Here is a 9,842-nt window from a genome sequence, read left to right as displayed (position 1 = left end):
CGCTTAACCGCCCCCCCCCCCCCCCCCGCCACTGCAGGGACAGCCTCTGACCCGGGCAGGGACCCTGAGAGCAGATGGACCCTGACCCCGAGGAGATCCTACAGCTCCCGGCCTGCCTGAAGGAGCAAGGGTCCCAGACTGTCCTGCGTCCCCCTCTGCTCTGAAGCAACAATCAGGACCCAAGGAGCTTGGCATCTCGTGCGGGGAGGACGCTGGGGTCAGCCCAGCGCCCACGGAGACTCCTCAGCCCTTGTTGAACGCTGGGACCCCAGACTGTGGCCCGGAGCCAGACGGCCCCGTTCCCCTCCCTGCCCGTTGCACAACCTTGGGGCGTCTGTAGGGAGCCAGGACTTTAACGACGCTTCTTGAGAATCACTCTAAACGTCAGCCCCTGGACCAGACCCTTTTCCGTGGAACTGCAGAATCCCACGCTCCGTCTCTTCAGGGTTCAGCTGGAGGAGTTTGGGCTGGGCAGGCTCCACGCATGTTCCTGGGAACCCCGGATGCTCCCCCCGGGGCACCTGGCCCTGAGGTCCGTGGGCAGGATGCCTGGAGTGTCCTGACCCATGGTGCGGTCAGGCTGAGGGACAGAGGGTCCTAGTGGCCCCCTGCAGATGTGGTGGTCCGGAAGAGTGTCTGGGAAGGGAGTGAGGGGTGGGCTTGCGCGGATGTACTCAGTGACCCAGACTGAGGTCACTGTGCCTGCAGAGTTGGGGGGTCTCAGGGTCCTGCGGTCAAGGGGGGGGCCGTCCGGACACAAGGTGGGAGCTGCTGGTCTGTGAGGGGCCCCTGGTCCACCCTCTCTCCCTTCCCGGCTGACCAGGCCTCATCGGAGCTGCTGCATAATTCGGGCGCCCCCGCGCAAGCCCCCTGTCACGTGCTGCAGAGAACCAGGTGGGCTAAAGCCCCCCGCCCCAGCGCTAACGTCTCCTTCCCCTCCCCGCTCGGGGAGACTAGGAGGAGGGAGAAGACCTTGCAGGTACTCCCCAGCCCCCACCACAGTGAGGAAGCAGCCCGGGGGGGGCCAGGCCCCATCCAGCGCTGACGGTGGGAACTCCAGCCTGCAAGGTCAAGGGAGGCGGGAGCTGGGGAGCCTTGGAGGCGAGGGGGCAGGGCCCCCAGACACGGGGACTACATGGGTGACCCTAACCTGCCTCAGGGCACCCCACCCCCACCCCTCAGGAGCCAGCCCAGGACCCCCACTGCAGCCCGGCACCCCAGGGACCCCACACAAGGGTCAGCAGCACAGGAAACGACTTATGTGCACAGGCCTCCCTCCGCTGCCCATGGGGACCCGCGAGTGGGCGCCGGGGTCTGGGGGTGGCAGGCCCAGGGTTGTGGCCGCTGCCCGGACAGCCCCCTCCCCCAGGGGCCCTATCTCCATCTGCGCCGGGCTCTGAGGAAAGCAGCCAAGCCCCTCCCGCGCGGCCCAGACAGCCACTAAAGAAATATTATTGCCAGATGTTTTGCCTTTTCCATAGAAGCAGAGGCAGCATGAGGCAACTGCAAAACGATTAACCCGTGGAGACCCGAGCCAGAGTCACCACGTCTGCAGCAGTTGGGGGGGGTCCCCTGCCTGCAGAGTCCCGTCTGTGCCCTGGAGATGTGCCCCGCACAGGCCTGGGGCTTGGGGCCGCAGCCCCTGATGGACGTGGTCTGACCCCCACCCCGCACACCACCAGCGGCCCCTGGGGGGACCCTGGGCCCCAAGTCCGGAGCCCTTGCTCCTGAGTCAGGCACTTGGGGGTGACCCGGCCAGCTCGGCCGACCTCGAACCATCTGCCTCACCTCTGCGGGGAGGCCCAGCCAGGCCCCTGGGGCTCTGGCCCTTTCCGGTGGGGCTCCCGCACCAGGCAGCGCCAGCGAGGCGGCCCTCCGGGATCCTGGGCTGCCCGGCCCCGGTGCCCCGAGATCCCCCGGCAGGGCCACACCCGGCGGCATGGGTGTGACCTGGGCGCGAGGGTGTGCCGTCGGCCCTCAGGCCCAGGATTTCCACCTGTGCTTACACGTACAGGGCCACCCGCCCCCAGGACACTCGCGCGGCGTCCATCACAGGCTGTGTCCACCCGACGCCACCCCCACCTCCCACCCGCCTTCCAGTGACGCTCACAGCTCGGCCTCCACGGCTGGCCGACCGGGAAACACAACTCCCAGCCTCGCAGCTCTTAGGCAACGGAGCAAGAAGGTCCCCCTTGCGGGAGGCAGGCCGCACAGGCCCCCGAGCTTCCCCCGTGCTGTCCTGCCAGCCTGGGGGGGGCGGGGGGGGGGCAGGCCAGCCCACGGCTTTCAGTGCAGTTTACACTAAAGCCACGCACACTCGCGGTCATGATTTACGGAACCTCGGAAGGGGGCGGGGGGCACAGCTCCAACACAATGTGAAGGCCCCCTCCTGGCTCTGCACCCCCAGCACCCAGCTTCTGGGTGCCCAGAGCTCTTCCCCAGCAAGCGGGGGCCCTGCACTCTCTGCGGGCGCCGCCTGCTGAGCGTCTGACCGTCTTCCCCGCGTTCGCCCGGCCTGCGCCTCCAGCACCCCCTCTCCCCTGCAGCCTGGGGGCCGAGGGGCTGGTGGGGGCCCCCGGGTCTTCTGAACAACCCCCTGTTGTGGAGCCTCTGGTGCGCTTCCACACTATTTCGGTCCAAACACCGTGCAGTTTGGTATAATTTTGCAAATGAGTGTGTAGGTGCTGCCTGGCAGTTAGCGTGCACTGTAGACGCTCTCTTCCTCCTACGGCCCTGGCAGGGCGTCTGTCCCCAGCACGCTGGCACCTGCACGCTCCCGGGGGCACCGCGTGCCCCATCCCGGCCTCTTCCTCTGCTGCCGACTGGCACGAGCCCCTTGTCAGTTAGGACCTGAGTCATCACCGGGGACCCGCCCGCAGGCCCGTGTGAGTCAGACCCCGGATGCCCAGCACTGCCCTCCGGGGACGGCCACCTGGCTGGGACCAGTCCACCTCGGAGCCCAGGGCTGGCTTACGCCGGCCGGACCCCGGCGGCCGATCTGACCACTGGCTGCCTCCTGTCCGGCTGGCTCATCGTGCGGTCGGCAGACAGAGGCCGGAAGCCCCGTCCTGGGTTCCTGGATCCCAGCCCGGGCCCCTCACGGTCGAGCTGGCAACGAGGGTGAGAAGCAGAGGCTGGTCCGTGCCGAGGGCAGGGGCGGGAGCCCAGGACAGAGTCCACGCTCGGCCGTGTGCCCGCTGAGGGCCGGGCGGGGGCCAGTCTGGCATCTGCTCTAGCCCCCGCATCCACGGACCCACATGTGTAGGCCGTGGAAAATATTACTTTCCTCGCTGAATCACGTTCTAAATTGGGAGGAAACCTCACCGGATAGTTGAGGCACAAAAGAGAAATCAAATAGGTCTTTGTTCAAGATGCAAAGATAGCTTGGGTCTGTGGTGTTTATAAATGAAGGCAGCTTTCCGTCACCCACGCCCCTGGGAAGGAGGGGGTCATTCTGGAAACTCCAGCCGTCACTGGGCCGGCTCCTGAGACACCCCCTAGGTCACCCCATCCACCACTGTGTGGCGGGGCAGGTGCCCCCACGGCCCACAAGTGTGTCCACCTTCCCCACGGGGGCGTCAGCCATCACCCTGACCGTCAGGGACAACGACCTGGAGACCAGAGCGAGGGGTCCGAGTGGACCCCCCGACGCTCAGTCCTCACCTCCTGCCCCCAAGGCTTCCCTGCCACCCCCTTCGTGAAGGCCCCCGCTGCCCCTCCTGGGGTGCGCCCTGACCTTGGGCTGGGGGAGGACGGCCACCGGGTGGTGCCCCTGGCTGAGGGCCCCATGGGCTGGGGGCACGTGGGGTGGACGTGTCCTGGGGTCCAGGCACAGCTCGGGCCCTGACTGTGGCCGCGCATCCAGCAGGGGGCGTGCTTCCCCTTGCACCTCACTGAGCCCCGGCTGCGGCCTCTAGCAGAACACGGTGGAGGGCACAGGAAAAGCTGGGGGTGGGGAGGGTTGCTTTTTAAGGGAGACAGAAGCCCCCGCTGCCGGGCTGGGTTGCGAGGTGGTGTGGGGGGCGGGAGGGGGCTGGCAGCGCCCCCACCAGCACCAAGTCCCCTGTGGCGGCTTTGAGGCGGCCAGAGGCGTTTGGGGGCGTGTTCTTTCCTTCTGGCTCCCACCCACTTTTGCTGGTTTTTAAATCGCTAACAAGAGAGTCCGGCGGGTAACTGCCCCTTCCCTGCTCGCAGTTTTCTAGGCCCCAAGAGTCACAGGGACAGGGAGGGAGAGAAAAGCAGGGTGCATTCCCAGGGTCTCCGCAGGGCTCCCCAGCCCCTCGCCCCTCCCTGCCCCACCCCTCAGAGCAGGGTGGGGGGAGCCGGCCTGCTGGTGTGGGGACCCCCACGGGGACGCTCGTGCTCCATCGGGCACGTGCATGCGCTCACACATTCACACCCACATGTATTCCGGTGCACACACGCTCACACACACTCTCCCACTTAGGCGTGCACGTCGGAGGCCATTGGAGGAAAACCCTGCTCTGGGCCCCGCACCCGCCTGTCTGTGAGGCTTCCCAGGGCGGGGACCCTGCTGCAGGTGCCCAGCCCCCCGCCCCCCCGCCCCCCCAGCTGCCAGGCCCAGCCGGTCCGGCCCAGATGCACCAGGTCACGCTCCCTGGGGTGTGCCCTGCAGGGGGCCTGGTGGCCTCAGGGGCCAGGAGCCCTGCCCTCTCCCTGCAGCCGCTCCCTGTTGGCAGACACACACCCCTGCCCTGAGGCTTCCGGTGCTTCGTGAAGGCGGGGCTGGGCACCGAGGGTGCAGACCCAGTCCCCGAGGGCTGGCCCTGGGACCTCAGCCAAGGGACCCCCTGGGCGCGGATGTCCTGCCTACAGAGGGGTCAGCAAGGCCCAGGCAGCCCAGCGGGGTGTGAGGACAAAAGTCACCCTCAGTGCCCACCTCCCCTTCTCTCCAAGCAGAGGCCGCAGAGCCCTGCACCCCCGAGCCCACCTCAGTCCCCCACAGACGGACGGCCCCTCAGGGCAGAGGCAGGAGCCAGGCCAGGGGCCAGCTCCGCATGGACGGCCTGGGTGTGGGGGGCTGGGGGCCGAGCGGATCCCCCCTCAGGAGGACCGTGCGGTGTTGCCGGAGAGAGAGGGTCCAGACGGCGAGGAGGGAGGCAGCCTCGCCTCAACCACGGCCGAAAATGCAGGATGGCAGCACTGCAGCTCACGATGGCTTTTTATTTCTTTTCTATGTTTTCTGAATTTTTCACGTTTTCTCTCGTATGCTTGCATCACTTTTATACTCAGGAAAGAACACAGATGAAGGCATACAGACAGATACCCCAGGGGGCCACACATCTGCAGACACGTTTCCAGCAGAGATGCCCCCCACGCCTGTCACAGTGGCTAAAATCAACAGCACAGGACACAACAGATGTTGGTGAGGATGCGGAGAAGGGGAGCCTCGTGCACTGTTGGTGGGAGTGCGGACCGGTGCAGCCTCTCTGGACAAAAAAATCAAAAATAGAGCCACGCTGTGACCCAGCAATCACCCTGGTTCATACTGATTCAAAGGGACGCACGTACCCCAATGTTTATAGCAGCCCTGTGAACAGTAGCCAAACTATGGAAAGAGCCTAAGTGTCCATCGCCTGACGAATGGATGAAGAAGATGTGGTTTATATACACAATGGAATGTTGCTCAGCCATCAAAAAGAATGAAATCTCGGGGCACCTGGGGGGCTCAGTCAGTTGAGCGTCCGACTTCGGCTCAGGTCATGATCTCGCGGTTCGTGGGTTCGAGCCCCATGTCGGGCTCTGTGCTGACAGCTCAGAGCCTGGAGCTGCTTCGGGTTCTGTGTGTGTCTCTCTCTGCCCCTCCCCACTCCTCTTCTGTCTCTCTGTCTCTCAAAAAGTGAATAAGCATTTTACAAATTAAAAAAAAGAGAATGAAATCTTGCCATTTGTAACAACGTGGATGGACCTAGAGAGTAGTGTGCGAAGCAAAAGGAGTCAGAGAAAGACAAATGCCATGTGATGTCGCTCATATGTGGAATTTAAGAAACAAAAGAAGAAGGGAATGGGAGGAAAAGGAAGCAGAGATGTAAACCAAGAAAGACTGTTTACTGCAGAGAAGAAACGGATGGTTCCGGGCGAGGTGGGGTGGGGGGAGGGACGGGGGAAACGGCGATGGGGTGAAGGATGCAGCATCACGATGGCACCGGGTGATGTGGCGAAGGGTCGAATCACTACGTTGTACGCCTGAAACGAATATTACAATGAATGTTAACTAATTCGAATTTGAATTAAAAGTTTAAAAGTGTTTACGGCAGAAAGAACAGTAAGAGACACAAAGGTGTCAGATCTTACTACCTCTGGGCAGTGAAACAAGATGGTGTTTTTCTAGTTTTGTAATTTTCCTATGATGAACACATACCTTTTTGTAAGAAAACATGCTAATTTGTGAGGAGGTCACTGCTGAGCTCCTGTGAGGCCCCAGCAGGGCCTCCTTCTGCCTTGCAGACTCGCGTGGTCCCCGAACCTTGGAGAAGGTCAGGCCGCGTTTGAGCTCGGGGGCTGCGGGCAGGCAGGTGCTAGTGACGCCTTCTGGCTGCTGCGTAACGAGTCATTCGCAGACCCCATGGCTGCGCTCACACGCGCGCTGCTCAGGCCCCCGGGTCAGGGTCTGTGCGAGGCCTGGCTGGGCGCCCCGCCGTCGGCAGCACAGCCTAGTCCTGCGTCCCCCAGGCCTGCGGGAACGTCAGCGCTTCGGCACTTTGAGATAAACGGGGAAGCCAGCGAGCAGGGGGCGGCCTCGCACGGGGTCTGAACGTGCATCTGTGTGACCTGGGTGCCCGGAAGCGGGTGTCGCGGCGCCCAGCTGCAGCAGGCAGCGGGGACGGAGCCGGAGGCGGGGAGAGCCGCCCCCACGGCAGGCTCGCTCGCGAGGCCGCCACGTGGGTCTGGGGCCAGCACTGGGCCAAACCTGACAGCAATCACCGAGAAGCGTCGTTTCCGAAGGACTTCTCAGAGTTGGTTTTGGTTATACAACTGTTGTATGTTTTTAAACTAGAAAACGTTTAGGCCGATATTAAATACGTGTCAACAACGCCAGCTCTGGAGGAGGCCTTCTGGAACCTTCTCTGGGGCAGGGGTGGGTCTGGCCACATCTGGAGCCCACCCCACAGGATCCTACGGTGGGGCCTTCACACTCGTCCTCAGAATCAGGGTCCCTGCATAAAAGACTCTTGAACAACACAGGTTTGAACTGCACGGCCTCGCTCATATACGGGTTTTTCTGAAATACACAACGCGGTTCTGTGAATGTGTTTTCTCTTCCTGATGAATGTCTTAATAACCTAATACCTCTCGCCGACTATTGAAGGATGCAGTATATAATAAGATATAACACACGATGTGTGTTAATTCCTGGTCAACACTAACTAGACTGTTAAGTTCTAGGAGGCTCACAAGTCACACACGGGTGCTCGTCTACACGGGAGTTTGGCGCCGACCCTGTGCTGTTCGGGGGATGGTTCCTGGAGCTGTTGTTGACTTTCCCGTAGTAAAAATTGAAGTACCTTTTGCAAATATGTATCTGCTGACTGGTGAAGAAATACTTACATGAGCGATGACTGGGAAACCTGACAAAGCAGTGGATTTGGAACTTTTAGGCTGACAGCAAGGTCACTGGTAGGGAGCTGGGTGCCGGCCGATCCCACAAGATGTCTGGTGAGACACAGCCTAGCGGGGCTGGAAGGAGAGTCCGCCTCACACATTCCTCTTCAGACGCCGTAAACTCAGCTGCAGTTTCGCCGCGCTCAGTGGGGGTGAGCGGACCCGCGCCCCCAGAACAGAGGAAGGAGCTTCCCGGAGCCCAGAGGAGAGCCCAGCGGCCGGTGACTCACTCCGGGGAGACCCCCGCCCTCCGCGGCGCCCCCGCCCCAGCTCCTCCCCCTCCTCCGCCCCTCCCTCCCTCCCTCCCTCGTCCGCCCTCCCTGGCTGTGACTTCCCTGCGGGAGCAGAGACAGCTTCTCTCTCTCCCTGGCCACACCGGCCCACCCGACCCCTGCCCTCGCTCGATGCTGACGCCCGGGCGGTAACATGAAGCCGGCCCGCGCTCTGGTTCCTCTGCTGCTGCAGGCATGCTGGGCGGCCGCTCAGGACTTCCCGGGCAATGACAGGGCCGTCGCCTTCCAGGGTAAGTGACCGGCGGCATCTCTGACTCTGCTTCTGCTGCCCGGGGACCTGGGCTGGACCCTTCCCTGGGCATGAGAGCCGGGGTGCCTGGGGCCTCGAAATTTCCCGATGCCCTGGGTCCCCTCTGCTTCCCAGGTCTGGGGGGCATCGGGCTGGACTGGGGAGGAGGCCCCCGCGGGGAGGACGAGCAGCGTCCGGGCCTGAGCCTTCGGCGCCCCTCCTGCAGCGCCTGGGCCGCGGGCGCAGTTCCTTCTCTGCCTCAGTTCATTCCATCTGATTCCCGGCCTGGCAGGCGGTCGAGAAACGTGGCCCCCGTGTGTGTTGTCTCCCGGTTCTGAAGGTCCTGCCGACCAGGGCGGGGTTCGCAGGACCCTCGTGGGGGCTCTCAGGGCCGCCCTGCCCCTGGCCGGGCGCGAGGCCTGACCCTAGGCCTCTCCCCCCATGCCTGGCCCAGACTGCCCTGTGGACCTCTTCTTTGTGCTGGACACCTCCGAGAGCGTGGCCTTGAGGCTGAAGCCCTACGGGGCCCTGGTGGACAAGGTCAAGTCCTTCACCAAGCGCTTCATCGACAACCTGAGAGACAGGTAGGAGAGGCCAGGCCTCACCCTCGGTCCCGCACTGCCATGAGCCTCTCCGGGAGGGCGGTGGGCCCAGGGGCCCCGCAGGCAGTGCTGACCCCCTTTCTCCTGGAAAAGGGCGGGGTGGTGGCCAGGCCGCTGCAGCACCCTCCCACGTCCACACGGGTTCTGATGCGCCGCCAGCAAAGGGCTGAGTTTGAGACGGAGCCGACTGGCAGGGCGGCACCAGTCAGCCGGGTCAGCCAGGGGCCTGGGGTCAGCAAGGCGGCGGGGGCCCCCGGGACCCCAAACATGCCTCCCCGCCTCAACTAAGTGAGTTTCAGGAGTTGGCGGGAGGCTCTGTGGCTCTGCCTTGTGCCTGAAGGGGGCACCCCTCGCCGCTGCCTGGACGCTGACCTGTGGCCGTGTGGACGGCGGAGTCGGGTCCTGGACCCAACACCCCAGCGTCCTCAGTGTTCTGGTCCAGGGAGCCCCCAGGGCCTGCCAGCTTCCTCCTGGGTCTGGGGACAGCACGCATCATTCATTCACTTACCATTCGTCTGTCTGATGAGTCTGCCCTGTGGGGGTGGGGGTGGGGGGGGAGGACAGGCCCCTGGGAGGTGAAGGCCACGGGGGGGGGGGGAGGAGGGTCATAGTCAGAACCCAGCTCCTCCCCCTCCACTCAGCTGTGCGGGGCCCAGCCCCCGTCCCACCCGTCCCTGGTGACTGACTGACTCGATGACCAGGGCACAGAGCTTCCTGCCCACCATAAGGGGGCTGCAGGGTCAGAGGGTGGGGGCGGCCCAACGTGGGACGTATGACCTGAAACCCTGAACTCAGCCAGATGTCCGAGCCCCTGAGGTCTGACACCCCCTCCGGGTGCCTTTGGCCTCATTACTCAATTTCTTATGCCTCAGTTTCCCCACCTGTGAAATGGGGTAAGCTCTTCCTGCTATTGATGCTCTTAGCATCACTACAGGGGCCTGGGTCACCCCCTCTGCTGAACAGGCTGGCAGGCACGTCTCCCCCAGGCTCCACTAGAGCAAACCCCCAGAGGCCTCCGGCCAAGGGGCACAGGGGCAGAGAGGCAGCCCCTCAGACCCACAGGGACCCCCCCAGTGTCACACTTAGAACTGGCCC

General features: G+C 63.7%; 1 protein-coding gene across 1 annotated transcript in view; it reads left to right on the top strand.

The window, feature by feature from the left end:
* Positions 1–7,943: 7,943 nt before the first annotated feature.
* The window catches only part of COL6A1 (collagen type VI alpha 1 chain), a 20,547-nt gene continuing 18,648 nt past the window's right edge, over positions 7,944–9,842 (top strand). The window contains exons 1-2 of the mRNA XM_077755389.1: positions 7,944–8,146; positions 8,600–8,729. Of these exons, the coding sequence (XP_077611515.1) occupies positions 8,050–8,146; positions 8,600–8,729 (227 nt within the window). The 5' untranslated portion in view covers positions 7,944–8,049. The remainder of the gene's footprint in view (positions 8,147–8,599; positions 8,730–9,842) is intronic.

This window comes from Crocuta crocuta, unplaced genomic scaffold, assembly GCF_008692635.1.
Source record: "Crocuta crocuta isolate KB4526 unplaced genomic scaffold, BGI_CrCroc_1.0 scaffold675, whole genome shotgun sequence".
In the NCBI taxonomy this organism is placed as follows: Eukaryota; Metazoa; Chordata; class Mammalia; order Carnivora; family Hyaenidae; genus Crocuta; species Crocuta crocuta.
This window is presented reverse-complemented; position numbering and strand designations above follow the sequence as displayed.